General features: G+C 43.6%; 1 protein-coding gene across 1 annotated transcript in view; it reads right to left on the bottom strand.

Moving 5' to 3' along the window:
* PANK4 (pantothenate kinase 4 (inactive)) overlaps nucleotides 1-21,690 on the bottom strand; it is a 362,653-nt gene that overhangs the window by 108,458 nt on the left and 232,505 nt on the right. Inside the window, exons 15-16 of the mRNA XM_069240981.1 lie at nucleotides 15,007-15,056; nucleotides 9,817-9,921 (exon numbers count right to left, since the gene is read on the bottom strand). Of these exons, the coding sequence (XP_069097082.1) occupies nucleotides 9,817-9,921; nucleotides 15,007-15,056 (155 nt within the window). The remainder of the gene's footprint in view (nucleotides 1-9,816; nucleotides 9,922-15,006; nucleotides 15,057-21,690) is intronic.

Here is a 21,690-nt window from a genome sequence, read left to right as displayed (position 1 = left end):
GATTTGACAAGAATGCATGGGTTCAAATGGTGGACCCATGAGTCGTGTAAGTACAATATTAAGATTCCACGAGGGTACTGGTGGGGTTCTTGGAGGTATGATCCTTTTTAGTCCTTCCATAAAGGCTTTAATAACTGGGATTCTAAAAAGTGACTGTGTATGTTTAATCTGCAGGTAAGCAGATATTGCAGTGAGATGAATTTTGATGGAAGAAAAAGCGAGATTTGCTTTTTCTAAGTGTAGTAAGTAACTCACAATGCTTTGTATGGAGGCCTCTAACGGCGTGATTTGATTTGCTTGGCAGTAGAAAACAAACCTTTTCCATTTATTAGCATAACAATGGCTGTTGTAGGTTTCCTTGCCTGTTTAATGACTTCCATACACTCATTTGAAAGGTTTAGATAGCCAAATTCTAAGACTTCAGGAGCCAGATTGCAAGGTTGAGCGATGCTGGATTGGGGTGTCTGATCTGTTGTTTGTGTTGTGTTTACAGATCTTGTCTGTTTGGGAGTTTGATGTGCAGTACTACCGAGAAATCCAACAGTGTGGTGTACCACAGTTGGCGAGCCCACGTTGGTGCTATGAGTATTAGTTTGAGTTTGTTTTGACTCAGTTTCTTGACTAGGAAAGGAATGAGCGGGAGAAGGGGAAAAGCGTAAGCAAATATCCCTGACCAACTGATCCATAGAGCATTGCCCTTGGACTGAGCGTGTGGGTACCTGGATGCAAAGTTTTGGCATTTTGCATTTTGTTTTGTTGCAAACAGATCTATGTCTGGTGTCCCCCAGCGGTAGAAGTAATTTTGTAGAATCTGGGGATGTATTTCCCACTTGTGAGTTTTCTGGTGATCTCGACTGAGATTGTCGGCTAACTGATTGTGAATGCCTTGTATATATTGTGCTATCAGGCGAATGTTGTTGTGAATTGCCCAATGCCAACATTTTTGTGCTAGGAGACACAGTTGTGACGAGTGTCCCCCCCCAGTTTGTTTAAATAGTACATTGTTGTCATATTGTCTGTTTTGACAAGAATGTGTTTGTGGACTAGAAGGGGTTGAAAGACCTTTAGTGCTAGAAAGACTGCTAATAGTGTAAGAGATTTATGTGAAGTTGTTTTTGTTGACTGTCCCATTGACCTTGTATACTGTGATTGTTGAGGTGTGCTCCCCACCCAATCATGGAAGCGTCTGTTGTGATAATGGCGAGAGGCACTGGGTCTTGAAATGGCTGCCCTTTGTTTAAATTTACAGGGTTCTACCACTGAAGCGAAGAGTGTGTTTGGCGGTCTATCAACACTAGACCTTGAAGTTGACCCTGTGCCTGCGTCCATTGGTTTGCTAGGCACTGCTGTAAGGGCTGCATGTGTAGCCGTGAGTTTGGGACAATAGCGATGCATGAGGACATCATGCCTAGTAGTTTCATTACAAACCTGACCGTGTACTGCTGGTTTGGTTGCATGCTTGATCTTATATTTTGAAACGATTGAACTCTTTGTGGACTTGGAGTGGCAATTGCTTTTTGTGTGTTGAGTGCGGCTCCCAAGTATTATTGTATTTGGGATGGCTGCAACTGAGATTTTTGGTAATTTATAGAAAACCCTAGTTTGTGTAGAGTATCTATTACATACTGCGTGTGACTTTGACACTGGTGTTGAGTGTTGGCTTTTATTAGCCAATCGTCTAGATACAGGAATACGTGCATGTGATGTCTCCTTATATGAGCTGCTACTACAGCTAGGCATTTTGTAAATACTCTGGGTGCTGTTGTTATCCCGAAGGGCAATACTTTGAATTGGTAATGGTTGCTGTATATTACAAATTTGAGGTACTTCCTGGGAGATGGATGAATGAGTTTGTGAAAATACGCATCCTTTAGATCCAGTGTTGCCATGTGTTCTCCTTGTTTTAGTAAGGGAACTACATCCTGTAGGGTGACCATGTGGAAATGATCTGATTTGATGAAGAGATTCAATGTTCTGAGATCTAGAATTGGCCTTAATGTTTTGTCTTTTTTGGGAATAAGGAAATATTGGGAGTAAACCCCTGTTCCTTTTTGATGATAGGGTACTAGTTCTATGGCTTGTTTTGCTAGTAGTGCTTGCACCTCTATTTGTAGTAGGTCTAGATGCTGTGTCGACAGTTTGTGCGTCCTTGGGGGAACATCTGGAGGGAATTGTGTGAACTCTATGCAGTAACCATGTTGGATAATTGATAGAACCCATGTGTCCGTGGTAATGTCTGACCAATTGTTGTGGTATTTTGTTAATCTCCCCTCTCCCCTCCACCCCCTGACTGGTGATGTGTGTTGGGGGAGTGTGACATTGAAGTCACGGTTTGATGCTAGGGTTCTGCTTGGCAGGCTGAAATTTTCCCCTTGCTCTTGGGAACTCTTGGGAACTGTCCCCTGTAGGAACCGTGAAACATCCCCTCTCTGGTACTGAGACTGTTAAGTGGGTTTTGTTTGGGAGGTGGATGGCTCTGAGGGTTGGTGTCTAAACCCTCCCCTAAACTGTGGCTTCCCCTATATTGAGAAGAATAGAGCGTGCCCATGGCTTTGGCCGTGTTTGTGTCCTTCTTCATTTTCTCTGTTGCGGTGTCCACATCCGGCCCGAATAGTTGGTGTTGGGTGAACGGCATATTTAATACCGCCTGCTGTATTTCTGGCTTAAAACCAGAACTTCGTAGCCATGCATAACTGCTGTATTGACAGTCTGTGCTGCTGTATCAGCAGAGTCCAGTGCAGAGCGGATCTGGTTGTTGGAGATGGGCTGTCCCTCCTCTACCACGCTTCTGATGCTCCTTTGGTAGATGTTGGATAATATCCTGCATCTCGTCCCAATGGGCTCTGTCGTAACGGGCGAGAAGTGCTTGTGAATTGGCGATACGCCACTGGTTGGCCGCTTGCGATGCCACTCTTTTTCCCGCCGCGTCGAACTTACGCCTTTCTTTATCAGGGGGTGGCGCATCCCCTGACGATTGAGAATTTGCCCACTTTCTTGCGGCCCCCACTACAACCGAGTCCGGAGGGAGCGGTTGTGTAATAAACACAGGGTCTGATGGGGGAGGTTTATATTTTTTCTCGACCCTTGGTGTAATGGCCCTTCCTTTCACCGGTTCCTGAAAAACCTGTTGTGCATGCTTAAGCATGCCCGGAAACATTGGCAGGCTTTGATACGAAGCATGTGTGGATGCCAGAGTGTTTAACAGAAAGTCATCCTCCACTGGTTCTGAATGCATAGTAACATTATGAAATGTTGCTGCTCTGGTCAGTACTTGTGTATAAGATGTGCTATCCTCTGGAGGTTTGCAGTACTTATCTTAGCAGCCATGCTGTTAAAACCACTACTCATAGTTTATAATGCAGAGTTTTTGTTACTTTTTTGCGGGCCTTCTTTTAGAACAGGATATGTTTGAATTATATGATACATGCAGAATTGAAGAGCTAATAGTTCATGGGTTTGTGTTTTAGAGATGATCAGGAAGCTTGAGAAAAAACACCCCTGTGGTTAAAAAAAATAAATATATATATATATATTTGATGGCATGTGTAGATGCAGATACACATGCTGTGCACATCCCGCCATCTGGTGTTGGGCTCGGAGTGTTACAAGTTGTTTTTCTTCGAAGAAGTCTTTTCGAGTCACGAGATCGAGGGACTCCTCCCATTTCGACTCCATTGCGCATGGGCGTCGACTCCATCTTAGATTGTTTTCCCCTGCAGAGGGTGAGGTAGGAGTTGTATATGCTAGTAATAGTGCCCATGCAATGGAGTGAATACGTATGTACATAATGTAGTTTAAAGTAATATATATATATTTACAAATGTACAGATGTTTAAGATCAACTTCTAAACGGCTACAGGCTCCCGGGGAGGCGGGTGGGCGCATGTGAATCTGCAGCGACTAATGCCACGAACAGATGTACACTGGGTAAGTGACATTTTCCGTTCGGTGGCATGTGTAGCTGCAGATACACATGCTGTGCATAGACTAATAAGCAGTTATCTCCCCAAAAGCGGTGGTTCAGCCTGTAGGAGTTGAAGTTGTCTGAAACAATGTTCGTAGTACTGCTTGGCCTATTGTGGCTTGCTGTGTTGTTAGCACGTCTACACAGTAGTGTTTGGTAAATGTATGAGGCGTAGACCATGTAGCTACCTTACATATTTCTGTCATTGGAAAATTTCCTAGAAAGGCCATGGTAGCACCTTTCTTTCTAGTTGAGTGTGCCTTTGGTGTAATAGGCAGTTCTCTTTTAGCTTTAAGATAACAGGTTTGAATGCACTTAACTATCCATCTAGCAATGCCTTGCTTAGAAATTGGATTTCCTGTATGAGGTTTTTGGAAAGCAATAAATAATTGTTTTGTTTTGCGAATTAGTTTTGTTCTGTCAATGTAGTACATTAACGCTCTTTTGATGTCCAATGTATGTAGTGCTCTTTCAGCTACAGAGTCTGGCTGTGGGAAGAACACTGGTAATTCTACGGTTTGATTTAAGTGGAACGGTGATATGACTTTTGGTAAAAATTTAGGATTTGTTCGTAGAACTACTTTATGCTTGTGTATCTGAATAAATGGTTCTTGTATGGTAAATGCTTGAATCTCACTTACTCTTCTTAAAGATGTGATGGCAATTAAAAATGCAACTTTCCATGTTAAGTATTGCATTTCACAAGAGTGCATGGGCTCAAAAGGTGGACCCATGAGTCGTGTTAAGACAATGTTGAGGTTCCACGAAGGAACTGGTGGTGTTCTTGGTGGTATAATTCTCTTTAGACCTTCCATAAATGCTTTTATGACTGGTATTCTAAATAGAGAAGTTGAGTGCGTAATTTGCAGGTAAGCTGAAATTGCTGTAAGATGCATTTTAATGGAAGAAAAAGCTAGCTTTGATTTTTGCAAATGTAGTAAGTATCCTACGATGTCTTTGGCAGATGCGTGTAAGAGTTGAATTTGATTATTGTGGCAGTAATAGACAAATCCTTTCCACTTATTTGCATAGCAATGTCTAGTGGTAGGTTTCCTAGCTTGTTTTATGACCTCCATACATTCCTGTGTAAGGTCTAAATGTCCGAACTCTAGGACTTCAGGAGCCAGATTGCTAGATTCAGCGATACTGGATTTGGGTGTCTGATCTGTTGTTTGTGTTGAGTTAACAGATCTGGTATGTTTGGTAGTTTTACATGAGGCACTACTGAGAGGTCTAGTAGTGTTGTGTACCAAGGTTGCCTTGCCCATGTCGGTGCTATTAGTATGAGTTTGAGTTTGTTTTGACTCAGCTTGTTTACTAGATATGGAAGGAGTGGGAGAGGGGGAAAAGCGTAAGCAAATATCCCTGACCAACTCATCCATAGCGCATTGCCCTGAGACTGATCTTGTGGGTACCTGGATGCGAAGTTTTGGCATTTTGCGTTTTCCTTTGTTGCAAATAGATCTATTTGTGGCGTTCCCCAACTCTGGAAGTAAGTATTTAGTATTTGGGGGTGAATCTCCCATTCGTGGATCTGTTGGTGATCCCGAGAAAGATTGTCCGCTAGCTGGTTCTGAATTCCTGGAATAAATTGTGCTATTAGGCGAATGTGGTTGTGAATCGCCCAATGCCATATTTTCTGTGCTAGGAAACACAACTGTGTTGAGTGTGTGTCTCCCTGTTTGTTTAGGTAATACATCGTTGTCATGTTGTCTGTTTTGACAAGAATGTGTTTGTAGCTTATTATGGGTTGAAATGCTTTCAGCGCTAGAAATACTGCCAATAGTTCTAAGTGATTTATGTGAAACTGTTTTTGGTGAGTGTCCCATTGTCCTTGGATGCTGTATTGATTGAGGTGTGCTCCCCACCCTATCATGGAGGCATCTGTTGTTATTACGTATTGTGGCACTGGGTCTTGGAAAGGCCGCCCTTGGTTTAAATTTATACTGTTCCACCATTGAAGCGAGGTGTATGTTTGGCGGTCTACCAACACCAGATCTAGAATTTGACCCTGTGCCTGTGACCACTGTGATGCTAGGCACTGTTGTAAGGGCCGCATGTGCAACCTTGCGTTTGGGACAATGGCTATGCATGAGGACATCATGCCTAGGAGTTTCATCACCTTTTTGACTTGTATTGTTTGATTTGGATACATGGCCTGTATTACATTGTGAAATGCCTGCACCCTTTGTGGACTTGGAGTGGCAATCCCTTTTGCTGTGTTGATTGTCACCCCTAAGTATTGCTGTGTTTGACACGGCAGGAGGTGTGACTTTGTGTAGTTGATTGAGAAACCTAGTTTGTGTAGGGTTTCTATGACATACTTTGTGTGTTGTGAACACCTTTCTAGAGTGTTGGTTTTGATTAACCAATCGTCTAGGTACGGGAACACATGTATTTGCTGCCTTCTGATATGTGCAGCTACGACTGCTAGGCACTTTGTAAAAACTCTTGGAGCAGTTGTTATTCCGAATGGCAACACCTTGAATTGGTAATGTGTTCCTTGGAACACAAACCTTAAGTACTTTCTGTGTGAAGGATGTATCGGTATATTGAAACATGCATCCTTTAGGTCTAGTGTTGTCATGTAGTCTTGTTGTTTGAGTAGTGGGATTACGTCTTGTAATGTCACCATGTGAAAGTGATCTGATTTGATGTAGGTATTTAATGTTCGGAGATCTAATATAGGTCTCAGAGTCTCGTCTTTTTTGGGTATGAGAAAGTACAGAGAGTAAACTCCTGTTCCTTTCTGGTGTTCTGGTACTAATTCTATTGCTTCTTTTAGCAGTAATGCATGAACTTCTAGTCCTAGAAGATCTATATGTTGTTTTGACATATTGTGTGTTTTCGGTGGCACGTTTGGAGGGAATTTGAGAAATTCTATGCAATAACCATGCTGGATAATTGCCAGTACCCAAGTGTCTGTTGTTATCTCCTCCCAATGTTTGTAAAATTGTCTTAGTCTCCCCCCCACAGGTGTTATGTGTTGGGGATGTGTGACTTGGAAGTCACTGTTTGTTTTGAGGGGTTTTGGGGCTTTGGAACTTCCCTCTATTTTTTGGGAATTGTGCCCCTCTATATTGCCCCCGAAAACTTCCCCGCTGGTATTGGCTTTGATAAGTGGGCCTTGCTTGTGAGGTTGTGGCCTCTGTAGGTTGACCTCGAAACCCTCCCCTAAATGGTGTTTTGCTAAATGTGCCTCTGCTTTGTGGGGAGTAGAGTGCACCCATGGCTTTTGCGGTATCAGTATCTTTTTTGAGTTTTTCAATAGCAGTGTCGACTTCCGGCCCAAACAACTGCTGTTCATTAAAGTGCATATTCAGCACGGCTTGTTGTATTTCCGGCTTGAATCCTGACGTACGCAACCAAGCGTGTCTCCTTATTGTTATTGCAGTATTTACTGTCCTTGCAGCTGTATCTGCTGCGTCCATTGATGACCGTGTCTGATTATTGGAGATACTTTGTCCTTCTTCTACCACTTGTTGTGCCCTTTTCTGGAACTCTTTGGGTAAGTGTTCTATGAAATGCTGCATTTCGTCCCAATGAGCTCTATCGTATCTTGCCAAAAGTGCTTGTGAATTGGCAATACGCCATTGGTTTGCTGCTTGTGCTGCAACTCTTTTACCCGCAGCATCTAATTTGCGACTCTCCTTGTCTGGAGGTGGTGCATCTCCCGAGGTATGAGAGTTTGCTCTTTTGCGAGCTGCCCCAACAACCACAGAATCTGGTGTTAATTGCTGCGTAATATAAACAGGGTCTGTTGGTGGTGGCTTATACTTTTTTCCCCACCCTTGGAGTTATGGCTCTGCCTTTAACAGGCTCCTGAAATATTTGTTTTGAATGTTTTAGCATTCCTGGGAGCATAGGTAAGCTTTGGTATTGGCTATGAGTGGAGGAGAGTGTATTAAATAAAAAGTCATCCTCAATTGGTTCTGAATGCAAGGTGACGTTATGAAACGCAGCTGCCCTTAAGACCATCTGCGTGTAGGATGTACTGTCTTCAGGTGGCGATGGCCTTGTAGGGTAACAGTCTGGGCTGTTATCTGATACAGGAGCATCATAAAGGTCCCATGCATCTGGATCATCTCGACTCATTGCAGTATGAGTCGGAGATTGCATCAGTGGTGGAGTGGCTACCGGTGATGTATGCATTGATGGTGGTGGAGTTGTTTGTCTTGCCACCTTTGCGTGTGGCTGCTTGTCCTTTTCTTGAAAGGCAAGTCTTCTTTTCATCTTAATTGGGGGAAGAGTGCTTATCTTCCCTGTGTCTTTTTGAATGTGGAGCCTTGTTTGAATGTAGTCCGGCTCAACAGATTGAAGTTCCTCTCCGAAATTATGTCCTTGCATCTGGGAGGACAATCCTTGTTCCTCTGTGTAGGAACCTGTTTTCGGTTCCGATGCTGGATGTTTCAGAATCGAAATCTTTTCGGTCGCCTTTTTGGGCTCAGAGGCAACCTTCTTTATTTTCGGCGTCGTGGTTTCTCGGTGCCGAACCATTTCGGTGCCACTGTCTCGGTGCCGAATCTGTTCGGGGCCGGTGTCTCGGGCCCGAGATTGCTGTGTGGCGGTATCTCGACCGGAGTCGGATGACTTCGCCACATGCATGCCCTTTTTCGGTGCCGATGATCGGTCACCTATCTTTCGGGTTAAGCCATGGCCTGTTGGCGGTGGCGCCCCCTGGGCTTTTGTTGTCTTCTCGTGAGTTTTATGTTTCGATGTCTTACTCACGGTTTTCGGCATTTCTTCGGGATCGAGCGCGTCAGAGTCCGATTCATGGATGGAGAAGCTTTCTTCTTCCTCCTCGAAACGCCCTTGTCCTGTCGGCGCCGACGCCATCTGCAGTCTTCTTGCTCTTCAGTCTCTTAATGTCTTCCTCGACCGAAACGCTCGGCAGGCTTCACAGGTATCCTCCTTGTGCTCTGGAGATAGACACAAGTTACAGACCAGATGCTGATCTGTATATGGATACTTGTTATGGCATTTTGGGCAGAAGCGGAATGGAGTCCGTTCCATCAGCCTTGAAGAGACACGTGGTCGGGCCGACCAGGCCCCGACGGGGGGGAATCGAAAAAACCCCGAAGGGCCACCGGAGCTCTTCAAAATCTGTTATAACTAACCCGATACCGAACGCAAACAATACCGACGATTTTTCCGAGATTCTAACAAACTTTCCGACCCGAAACACGGAGCGAAAAGGAACACGTCCGAACCCGATGGCGGAAAAAAAACAATCTAAGATGGAGTCGACGCCCATGCGCAATGGAGTCGAAATGGGAGGAGTCCCTCGATCTCGTGACTCGAAAAGACTTCTTCGAAGAAAAACAACTTGTAACACTCCGAGCCCAACACCAGATGGCGGGATGTGCACAGCATGTGTATCTGCAGCTACACATGCCACCGAACATATAGATATAACTTGCATGTTTCTCTACGGACCAACCAACCTACGTAAGCGTCGCCATTAAAAGGTGGTGTTAAACAGTTAAACTAACAGCAACATTGTGAACTATGATTTTTAATAAGCAATTATGAGATTTTGCTATAACTAAGAAATATCTACCATAAACATCAGTACACGATGCCTGGACTCTTCTACGAGGGTTTGACATGAGACTAAGCAAACATAAAAGTCATGTGATACGCGCACATTGACTGTGGGAGGAATATTTTAGCATTATGAATTCCAAGAAAATCATTTGAATGACGTATCTAAAGTAGTGTTTTTCTTTTTAGAAAGTGAGACATCTCTCAAATGTGTTCAAATATCTAAACTGGTTTCTCAAAATGTGGTCATTATCAAACTGCTGCAGTTTTGTGGCAACTGAATGAAAATGTCAAACATAAAAACGTACCTCTGTGCCTCTGGCTAGAAGCTCTCGGACGAAAGGGAAAACTCCCAAAATGATGTCTATTCCGCTGTTATCTACGAATATTAAGGCACATTTGTGAGAGGGACCCTAGAAAACAAAAATAGTTTAAACGCATGAAACGCATAACGTACCTGTTAAAGCTAGAGCCCCTCGGGGCGAAACACAAAAGGGGGGAATAAAACTTCAAATCATCTCGAAACAAACATTTCCTTGATTCAACATAATATGGCATATTCCATCATAAACGTTTCACCACCTGTGAACACCTTCATCAATTTTTAAACATTGTGAACCTTAGTCAAGCCGTGGAAGAACTGCATGTCTACAGTGAAAGCAATGATCAGAACAAAATTGCTGAGCGTCCATTCATATATAAATCCATGTCTAATGAAGCTTTCAAACTTAACACAAAGAAGCCCCAGGCCTAACCATGCAAAACTCGCACAACTCAGAAGAAACAAGGACGATGTTATTTTAATGCAGCACAAAGTTTAATATTTAACAACTCTTGCAGTCCTGCCCCAATATCAACTATTGTCTACATGCTGTACTTAGTTTCTGAAGAGGAGTATTTGAACTTTACAGTATTGCAGTTGGTGATATAGAACGTGTGTGTGTCTCTCTTTGTAGACAGAGGGCAAGAGGGCAAGAGTAGGTGGATGTAGTAAGTTGTAATAATATCTAGGGCCTGAGAGAGTGTAGGTATCTAACCATTCAGATGACAGTATCTCGAGGGGTTGCAGTGACTCTAAGGTTGGTGAGGGGGAAGGTTTTAAGGTATCTTGTGCAGTCTGTAAAGTGGGGGGAGGTATGTGAAGGTACACTGACAGTCAGTGAGATGCTACCAGCTTCATGAGGCAGTTAGGGAATGTTGATGAGTTTGCTTTTGTCTGTTTTTTTAAAATCAGTAGAGGACAAAAGGAGTAGTCCGGTCAAGTGGAAGAAATGGATGTATGTACGCAAGTTTGCGTATGAGAAGAAGACTTTGAAAGTGGAGGTAGGACTGTCTGGAGAACAGAGGTGAAGGAGAAGAGAGAGGCCTGGAGCAGAGGGAGACAGAGGGCTGGCACAGCTGAACACAGGCAAGGTGAAGTGAGGAACTGGAAGTAGATGACTAGTGGGTAACTGGAGAGTGATGCAGGTGTTAAGGGTTGGTCGGTGTCTCTGGTGCGGAGGTGGAAGGAAATAGTGTTGCTCTGGTGGTTAAAGGTACAGGTCAGTTATGAAAGTATTAGAGACAGATGAAAATACTGTTTTGTGTCTGACAGATTTGAGCTGATGTGGCTGGCCCTTTTAAAGATTGTGTGCAAGTTGAGGTACGTGTAGAGGTTAGGGGTGGGTTTCAGTGGGTAGAGGAAAATAATGTATAGCCTGGGAGTAGAAGAGAACTGGGGAGAGGTTTAGGAGAATGGGTAGAAAGTGTGTGAACTTCCTTCCTTGAGTCTGCTATGGGGTTCACAGGAATTAAACAGGCACTTTTCCAGGGGGGATACTCAGTCATGGCTGGAGTGAATGGAGGCCTTGTAGGAGCATGATGACAGATGGGAAAGGGCCGCTGAGGTAGGAAGGTAACATGTGGGTTTGTCCTCATTTGGAAGAGATGACAACTCCCAGGTGCACCTCTGGGATTGATGAGCACTGACATATTTTCAGGTGAGAAATTGAAGGAACTGAATGAAGGATTCTCAGGATGGTATTTCTGTCGCTAGGAGGGAAGGCAAAGCCAGGTGGACATTTGCTGAGAGGAGACTTATGCTGTGGACTTTAGAAGAATAAGAGGTGACACAGGGGATGTGGGATGATGTATCTGTTGAACTCTTTTTGGTCCTAGAGTGGGGATCGTGTTATTAAAGGAGCCATCTCATGTGGGCTGTAAACTGCAGTGTCTTTCCACTCCAATGTCATACGTTTTTTTAAAAGCCAGCTTTGTTTCAATAGGAGACAGTGGACACGTGGTGAGAATGAGCATCCTCAACCTAGAAAGGGATTCTGTAAACAGGTTGCAGACTGTTGGCAGTGTCAGTGACTCGTAACAAGACAAGTATATTTTAAGTGAATTCTAACCTTCTGCAGAATTTGGCTAGCACCATGATTTAAATGCAGTTTCTTGCAATTCCAACACTGTTATTTCAATTTCCATAGCAAAACAAATGTAAGCAATATCTAGCGCAATTATTTGCATATACCACAGGCGCAACACAGTCCCAAAGGCACAGGATTATCAGCTATTAACATACAACACTGTCCTAATAGGTATCATTAAACAGCAACCTTAACAGATTTGTGCAATACTCAAGTAATATATTGTGAAGATCCTAAATATGCTTAGTGTGCATTTTAAGGTTAAAGTTTAATGATACCTATTAGGACTAGGTTGCATTTTAATAATTCACAATACAAGCCAATAACATTTACCAGAGTCTCTCCAGGGCACCAGATTACACGAGACAATCCAAAGCACATATGCATTAACCTGTGTCTTATTAGGGGTGACTTTTTCTACAAGAGGGAAGTGAACGTGGGGTTGAGTTGTCCCATAGTCTAAGCTCAAATGAAACTGAACAGAAGTGCTGATGCTAAGTTTAAGGGAAGGGTTGGGTGACTGCTATCAAGGACAAGATATCTGTGCAGAATTCTAATAAATTACACTACTATTGCAGTACCCAAAATGTGCATACAATTACATCTACTTTTTACAGACAGATTTTTGAATCACTTGATATTCAGGCCAGGGGTCTCAAAACTTTTCAGTGTGAGGGCCACATTGCAATGGAAATAACAGTAACATTATGGCCCAAGTAGGCCTGGGGAACATACCCTAATGCAGGTTTTCATTAGGCAAGGGCGGGTCTTGCGGTTTATCAACCTAACGTACGTGAGTACTAAGGGTGTAGTGGGTGGGTACATAATGGTAACTGTTCATTGAGAACCTTAGGTTTAATTGATACCTTTTGTGTAGTCCTTGGTGTTAAGCAACCTTACTCTGGGCAGTCTTATCACTTGCCCCCCCCCCCATTCCAATGCTTCTCTGTCCAAAGGCTAAATGCTTCATTTCCAACAACTTTTTGCAGGGTGTATCTTGAACCCCATACATGCTTGCTATGGTGCTTGTACGTTTAAATTCTGTTGTCATTCTCAGGAGTGTGGAGTTGCAGACGTCTGGTGCTTACAATTTCACTTCATAATATAGCTGTTAAGATCAGCAAAAAGGTCATGATTTGACCAAACTTCCCTACCACAATTTAGGGAAAAGAGGGGCTGCTATATTCCTGTCTAGCACTACTCCCTGTCTGTCCTCACAGGGCTGGAGATTTAGGTTGTGCATAAAGAAATGTTACTGCATGGCTCTATCTTAGGATTAGTGTGGCAGGGTATGTGGTGAGTTAGCAGAACATCTAATGGTGAGTAAGGGTGGGTTCTTAATTTTGTGTTATATAGGTTATTAGAGGAGAGGTCATGAAATGTGTGATGTGATGCAATATGTTTGAGTGCATTGGTGTGAAGGTGGATAGCGTGAATGAATAAAAATAAATAAAACTGATTATCATATGGAACCTAAAGCAAAGGGAGAGTGAGGATAGGTTGAGCCAGAATGTAGGATGTAGCAGTGCTTGAGGCACATGGGGCATGAGGCACAGTGCTGGACATGAGGTGAAACATACTGCGCATGATGGATTAAGGGACATGCGCAGTATGTTTCACCTGGGGGTATCTGAGCATGGGGGCTAAATGAGAAGTTGGGGGTGTGAAAACGAGGCAGGACGTAGAATGTGGGGCATGCAGTGGAGCAAGGGCATGAGCAAGCTAGAGGCTTAGCGTGGGCATTGCGTGTTGCACAGAGCAGAGGTGGAGTTGGGGTGTGAGGATGATTGAAGAATTGCAGCATACCACAGGTGGCGAAGTAAAGGGGATGGAGAAGGTAAGACTGTACTGATGTGGAGAAAGAATGAGGAAGGATGGGGCATTGAGGAAGCATGAGGAGGGGTGGAAACAGAGGAGTGGGTGAAAAGAAAATGTCGTAAGGAGCTAAGTGACAAACGGGGGTACATCACTGAATGCTGGAAAAAAGAGTGAGCTGAGAATGGTGGAGAAAAGAGAACAGGATGATGGAGAACCCAATGTGGTTACGGGTAGAGTGACTTATGGTGGAAAGTACTGACACAGAAGGTTGTGTTCAGAGGACGGCCTGTGCACTGTCACACATCTGGCATGACAGGAGAGGGCATAGTCTAACTATAATACCGATATGATTGAAGAGTATAGGATAGGGCTGCTCATTATGTATTGTGGGGTATGAAGAGAAAGTGTGGGTGACAGTTGCGACAAAGTGTAAAAGGAAATAATTGAAGGAGACTTGGGAAGAGAGTATAATACAGGGAGAAAAAAGAGGGGAGAACAATAATGAAGAAAGAGCAGTATGAGGGGGGAAGAAGAATTCAGAGAAGTACAGAGGTGATGTGAGATGTGTAGAGATTAAAAGGGTATTACAAATGAAAGGGGAAGACGAAGACGTCAATGTAGATGAAGGAAATGGGAACATGTGGGAGAAGGAGTCAGTGTGTAAAGAGCAGAAAAAAGAGCTGGAAAGAAAAAAGTGAGATAAGAAAGAAGCAAAAAATGATAGGAGGCGAGAGAAGAATGAAGATAAAATTAGAGAAAGGAGATGAAATGGAAGGGTTAACAAGCACGAAAGAGAAGTCCAAATAGTAAGTAGGTAGGAGTAACTTGGATGTAGAGAGAAACAGGTATGGTAAATAGAAGGGTTGAGTTTGTCTTAGCTAAGGTAATAGAAGGGACAGCAACTGAAAAGGGCATGGAGATAGCCTGGAAACAGTTAACAGAACAGGCCATTTCAGGTAGACAAGGCCTCACCCCTAAATACTGGAGTGCAAGGGAGAGTGCCATTTAGATTATCACTACTCTCGAATAAGTATGTAATGTAGGGTCTAAGGAATCTTTGTGGAACGTAAAGTATGGTGTCTGAACTACCTTAACGAAATATGCAAAAAAGTGACGCTTACTTTGCCAGCTCAGATTAGACCCAGACACAGGGAAATATGCCTTGGTCCTGCTCCAATGGGAACAGTTCGGCCCAAATTACTTCAAGCTTTAGGCAAACAGGCTGCTTATTTACAAGCTAGAGACTTAGATAATGGTAAAGTGAGGTATTACCTTCAATCTTTCAATCCAATCATTGTATGAATCTACCAGCCACGGACGTTCTGTGGAACAAAAGAAATCAAACAATTACCAACTTGGATGGGTACAGGAAGCCTGCTATAGGAACGCGACACAAGATAATCCATTTAAGGGCAGAGAAATGCTTAAGTTCTTTAAGCAATTGTACCACTATATAATATTAATTTATCTACAGTTCAAATAGCTTGACCTTTCAAAGAGGTGATGTGGTGGCTGTTTTTGTTCCTGATGAGCTGGGAAAACAGACACAGGTTTCACCGTCCCACCCACTGACTATTTCACTGGAAGAAGCCTGTCTGGAGATTACATCACAGAAGCCAAGAAACCTAACTAGGCAATTCCACTGCTTTTGTTCTGAGAAATCAACGAACACAACAGTTGTGTATGTACAAATGTTTATTCTACACTAGCATCATTTAAAAAAAAATGGCAAACAATTATTGCAATAGGCATCACAGCATATTGAAGAACAATAAGAAACTGAATGCATATAGACGACCTAAAGGAATCGTACACTGTCTGCCTTTCCGAGGAAATATAGTCAATCTGCAAAATCTTTAGAAGACTGTAATATGAAAACGCTTATTCCCTCTGAGGTGAAAGTCCATGGACATTGCGGTGTTTCATCATTCAGAATGTCTCCTTAGCTTGGCACTCTTTCTAGTTACCAGCAAACTATGGGAGACATACTATTTTACAGCTAGTGAGAAAAATGTTAATACAGGGAGTGCAGAATTATTAGGCAAATGAGTATTTTGACCACATCATCCTCTTTAAGCATGTTGTCTTACTCCAAGCTGTATAGGCTCGAAAGCCTACTACCAATTAAGCATATTAGGTGATGTGCATCTCTGTAATGAGAAGGGGTGTGGTCTAATGACATCAACACCCTATATCAGGTGTGCATAATTATTAGGCAACTTCCTTTCCTTTGGCAAAATGGGTCAAAAGAAGGACTTGACAGGCTCAGAAAAGTCCAAAATAGTGAGATATCTTGCAGAGGGATGCAGCACTCTTAAAATTGCAAAGCTTCTGAAGCGTGATCATCGAACAATCAAGCATTTCATTCAAAATAGTCAACAGGGTCGCAAGAAGTGTGTGGAAAAACCAAGGCGCAAAATAACTGCCCATGAACTGAGAAAAGTCAAGCGTGCAGCTGCCACGATGCCACTTGCCACCAGTTTGGCCATATTTCAGAGCTGCAACATCACTGGAGTGCCCAAAAGCACAAGGTGTGCAATACTCAGAGACATGGCCAAGGTAAGAAAGGCTGAAAGACGACCACCACTGAACAAGACACACAAGCTGAAACGTCAAGACTGGGCCAATAAATATCTCAAGACTGATTTTTCTAAGGTTTTATGGACTGATGAAATGAGAGTGAGTCTTGATGGGCCAGATGGATGGGCCCGTGGCTGGATTGGTAAAGGGCAGAGAGCTCCAGTCCGACTCAGACGCCAGTAAGGTGGAGGTGGAGTACTGGTTTGGGCTGGTATCATCAAAGATGAGCTTGTGGGGCCTTTCGGGTTGAGGATGGAGTCAAGCTCAACTCCCAGTCCTACTGCCAGTTCCTGGTAGACACCTTCTTCAAGCAGTGGTACAGGAAGAAGTCTGCATCCTTCAAGAAAAACATGATTTTCATGCAGGACAATGCTCCATCACACGCGTCCAAGTACTCCACAGTGTGGCTGGCAAGAAAGGGTATAAAAGAAGGAAATCTAATGACATGGCCTCCTTGTTCACCTGATCTGAACCCCATTGAGAACCTGTGGTCCATCATCAAATGTGAGATTTACAAGGAGGGAAAACAGTACACCTCTCTGAACAGTGTCTGGGAGGCTGTGGTTGCTGCTGCACGCAATGTTGATTGTGAACAGATCAAAACACTGACAGAATCCATGGATGGCAGGCTTTTGAGTGTCCTTGCAAAGAAAGGTGGCTATATTGGTCACTGATTTGTTTTTGTTTTGTTTTTGAATGTCAGAAATGTATATTTGTGAATGTTGAGATGTTATATTGGTTTCACTGGTAATAATAAATAATTGAAATGGGTATATATTTTTTGTTAAGTTGCCTAATAATTATGCACAGTAATAGTCACCTGCTCACACAGATATCCCCCTAACATAGCTAAAACTAAAAAAAACTAAAAACTACTTCCAAAGATATTCAGCTTTGATATTAATGAGTTTTTTGGGTTCATTGAGAACATGGTTGTTGTTCAATAATAAAATTAATCCTCAAAAATACAACTTGCCTAATAATTCTGCACTCCCTGTATAGTTGTCGTTTCCCTGGATGATTGTCAGCACTTGTCATGAGAATAACACTGATGTAAGACAGTGCTCGTAATACCACAACACAGCCTATGTGTATTACTTGAATTAACAATTTACTTACCTACAGTAAAGCTCTTTCTGCTGGATACTCTATCTAACCACAGATTTCTCACCTTATTAATTTTCTCAGATGCCAGACTGGATCCGAATATCTCAAAAGCAGTGCTCCTGTGTATCAATAGGCGATGCCAGGTGTCTCCAAAAGTGATGAGCAGCGCCACTTATAAATGCCACCCATGTATGCCGATCTCAGTTTCTTTCATGAACTCTTCCGCACTCTCTCACGCGGTGCCATTAGAAGACTGATTGAAGTGTGCTGATTCCTAGGGTTGATCATTTTAGATAGAAGAGCCAATAATAAAGAAACAGGTGGAAGGGTGAACAGGGGGACTGGCTGGTGGGAAGCAAATTCTGCCCCAAGTTAGATGGAGTGTCTACCAGAAAGAGCAATCCAGGAGGTGAGTAACTGCTGGATAGTTCGAGCTAAAGATTTCTCACCTTATGAACAGATACAAATGAAGTACCTCCCAGGTTGGTGGATCTGTGAAACTGCTCAGACTGAAAATTACTGCAGTAACGAGAGGGCAAAAAAAAACACATACAGACCTGACTGTCAAGGTAGCAATGCTTTGTGAATGTTTGCACTGATACCCACCTAGCTGCCCAACATATGCAGAACAAACACTCCGCATACCAGATCAGTGGTGGCTGCTGTGGCTCTGTTGGAGTGAGCACTAAGGCCTTCTGAGACCGCTTCTTTATCAATCCGTAGTGGATCTTAATACAAGGGACTATCCATCACAACATAGTCTTTTTCTGCACCACCTTTCCATTCTCTACCTCAAGAGAACACCGCATAAAGCTGATTATCCATCCATGTTCTTTGGTACAATTGGGATCCAAACGATTAACAATTTCATCCTCTTTAAGGGGTGAGACGAAGAAAAGACATTTCAGAAGCGTAATAGTTTGTTCAACATTAAAGGGCATCGACAACTCAGGTAGGAACACAGCTTGAGTCCAGCACTAGTTTCTCCAGGAAAAAAGGACAAACAAAGCAAACAACAACACAACCGACAGTAGCTGTCAGGTACAACCCCATGCCACAAACTTGTCCTGGTGGCCGGCAAATACAGATTTAGTGGAAGGGTACTTAGTCACCAAGATGACATCCACCTTGGGTGGAAGATCAAAATAAATCAAATGCTGCCTCTCAGTCTCCACACATGGAGGTGCAGATTGTACAGACTCAGAAGCAAGACTCTTTCCAGCTGCTTTAACAGGAGATCATACCACAGTGGGAGCATATCGAAGGACAGAGGTTCGGGGGAACACACCCTTCTGGACAAATCCAGTGCCACAAGCATCATTTGGGTCCATCTGTCCCTGATCTTCTTCAGAATTGAGGAGAGGTAGCAGCAGGAAGGCACAGAGTAGTCCTGTGGCATGAACATCCAAGTGAGAGCTTTCTGGGAAGCGCCAACATGCAAAAGTGCTGACAAAGCACATTTTCCGCTGCGGTGAACAGATCTAGCCCAGGTTCTCCCAACTGTTGGAAGATGCCATGCCCCATTTATGGATGAAACTGACATTTCTGATCCATTAGGAGTCACTGACTGAGTGTCTGGCACTTAAGGGTCCTGCCTGGTGGAGTGTCAAAAGGGAAGGACCCTGATGATCCCGCCAGTTCCAGGGGCAGAGACTAAACTGAAACTGCTTGCAGTCTCCCATGAACTGCAGGCTGCAAATAGTGCCTGTAGGCCTGCAGCACGAGGAGGTGAGTCCTGCAGGCCCACAAACAGTCTCGAATCGAGGACAGAGTGAAATTGGCTGAGGGTGAGCATCTTTAATTCCTGTTTCAGCAGAAATACATTAAGAGGATGAAAACCCAGGATAGGTTGGAGGCCTCCACCCTGCTTGGGCACAAGGAAGTAGTGGTATTAACATCCAGTCTCCACTTCAAAGATAGATCAGTACTGTCTGTGGCACAGGTGGCCTAATGAGCCTCAACTTCCTGGCACAAGACTGACAGGTGGTCATCGGACTGATGTTCCCTTGTAGGCGGCAGGTGTGGTGGGTCAAAATACAATGGAAGAGCATAGCCCTGTTGGACAATTGGCAAGACCAATCAGTTGGATGCAATGTTGGGAAACTTCTCCATAAATTGCTAATCCTGACTCCCATCGGATGATGAGTGCCACTAAGAGTTCGCCGTGAGATTGCTCAATTTGGAGCAGAGAACCCGGGAACATGCAGTGGCTCAGTTTTCTTCGAAAGGTTTCAGGGCACAGCCTGCCTTTTCATCAAACAAGCAGGAGCGGACGAGAGCCATGTCCATTAAGGACACCTGTGGACCTCACCCATGCAAGATGCTGTAACATAAGAATTGTTTCCGCAGAGTTCCATAGACAATTTATTGTTTCAAGGCTTAGCAAATAACAAATATGGCTATATCCTAACCATTTTAGCGACTAAAGGCCATAGGTCTTTTGAGATCACAGTAAGATCTCACCCACCATGTCCCAAAGTGCGTGAGAATAATGCCCTCAGTAGGATTCTCGCATTTACTGACCTCAGGGCAAGATGTCCGAGAAGAGCATATGCTTGCTAAATGTGTCAATTCATTTCAATTTCCTATCTGCGGGAGTGGTTGGAAAAACGTTATGGTTTACCTTGCTGGCGGACGTCTGCACCACAAAGCTTTTAGTTGCTGAGTCAAGAAATGTAGGTGGTGCAGGTCTATGGTAACAAGCGTCTTATCAGATGACTGAGTGGCCAGAGTATGACTTAGCCCAAGTGCCTAAAAGCTTGTAAGTCAGAGGCTCATTAAAAGGTAAAAGAAGTTCGGTCGCTGCCTGGCCATGCAGTAGGATCTCTTTGATGGTGTCTTCATAATGGAGAGGTGTAGGTTAAGGACCTCAGCAGCCGTTCTGATTACAGGAAAAATGCTCTCCTTTGTTGCTGGCCCAGGGGGAAAAATAAAATAAAAATCAACAGGTATTGGGTGAGGTGTCTAGTCCATAGGCATCCTATAACTCCATGTACCAGTTGTCATAATGAGGGGCACATTCTTTTCCGTCCCCTCCCCTGGCATTTCCATGATCCAAGTCTGAACCAAATAACTGGTGTACTGTAGGTGCCTGGTTGCACAGCAGTGGTACTGTATTGGAGCACAATGGGTTCAGTATAGGTACGTCAAGATCTGGATATGGCCTCAATCAAACAGAATTGACGCAGACTCACAGAGCCCCACAACTGGCATGCAAGGGTGCTAATTTTGAGTTTTTCAGTTCCACTCTGGTTCCTGGAGTGATTCATACAGTGAGGAATCTTCAGTTATAAGTATCCCTCCGAATAATGTATTTGTAACAATAGGCACAAATGTTATTTCTTCAAGCAAAAGCATATCACAAGCTGAAACTTTCATAACATAAATAAATAACGCAATTGACCACATTATGCTAGTCTAAGAGGAAAATGTCAGAGATAGAAGTCTGCAACAGTAAGCCCTTTGTACTGCCTGAATATATTTGTAGGGATTCTCCACTGCCACATTCCAAAAGAGCACTGTCTTTTTCAACATGGCCAGCTCCACACGGAATTGGGAAAACAGTATTTCTTGGAACAGAACTTGCACCCGAAGGAGGCTCAACACTACGTAGGTACAGAATTTAGGCCATCCACTGACTGACCAGTGAACTTTTAGAGGATGCCCTATAGAAGGGTGCTAGGAGGGACCAAAAGTCCTTGAGAGTTCCTACCAGGGTTGAGGAGGCATTACGTCACAGACAGCATTCTGCAGTAAACAGAGGATGGTACCCTAAGTCAAGGGGGGTGAGAAAAAGGGGAGGTCCCAGCTGCACCTTAATGCAGCTGAGCTTGGAACCATATGATTACTTATCAGTAGGGGTAGCTGTGCAACCTGAAGATCTCTTCTGTCATCTAGTGGTTAGGTCCGGAATTATGCTTTCTGCTTCTTCTCTCTTCTGTTTTTTGTGTGGGCATCATCAACCGCCACTTGGTGGTAAGCCCATCCCCCGTGTGATGTTAGGCGGCACCCAAAAGTTTCTGTGCATGGTTGCTATCTTCAGATTCTTTTTTCTTCAACCGCACAAGTTATTTGGAACTTTCTTTCTTCTTAAGTATTGCTCACCTCCCGTTTGCTTTTGATTCACATTTCCGCGGAGGAGGGTGGGTTGCATATGAATCCAGTACTGTCTTCAGGCTGCCAAACTACTCGGTGGTAAGTAACAATTTTGTTTTGTAGCATGAATCCCATTTTGCATTCAGGTTGTGCATCTGATTACATAGTGGTGTT

This window comes from Pleurodeles waltl, chromosome 6 (genome assembly GCF_031143425.1).
Source record: "Pleurodeles waltl isolate 20211129_DDA chromosome 6, aPleWal1.hap1.20221129, whole genome shotgun sequence".
In the NCBI taxonomy this organism is placed as follows: Eukaryota; Metazoa; Chordata; class Amphibia; order Caudata; family Salamandridae; genus Pleurodeles; species Pleurodeles waltl.
This window is presented reverse-complemented; position numbering and strand designations above follow the sequence as displayed.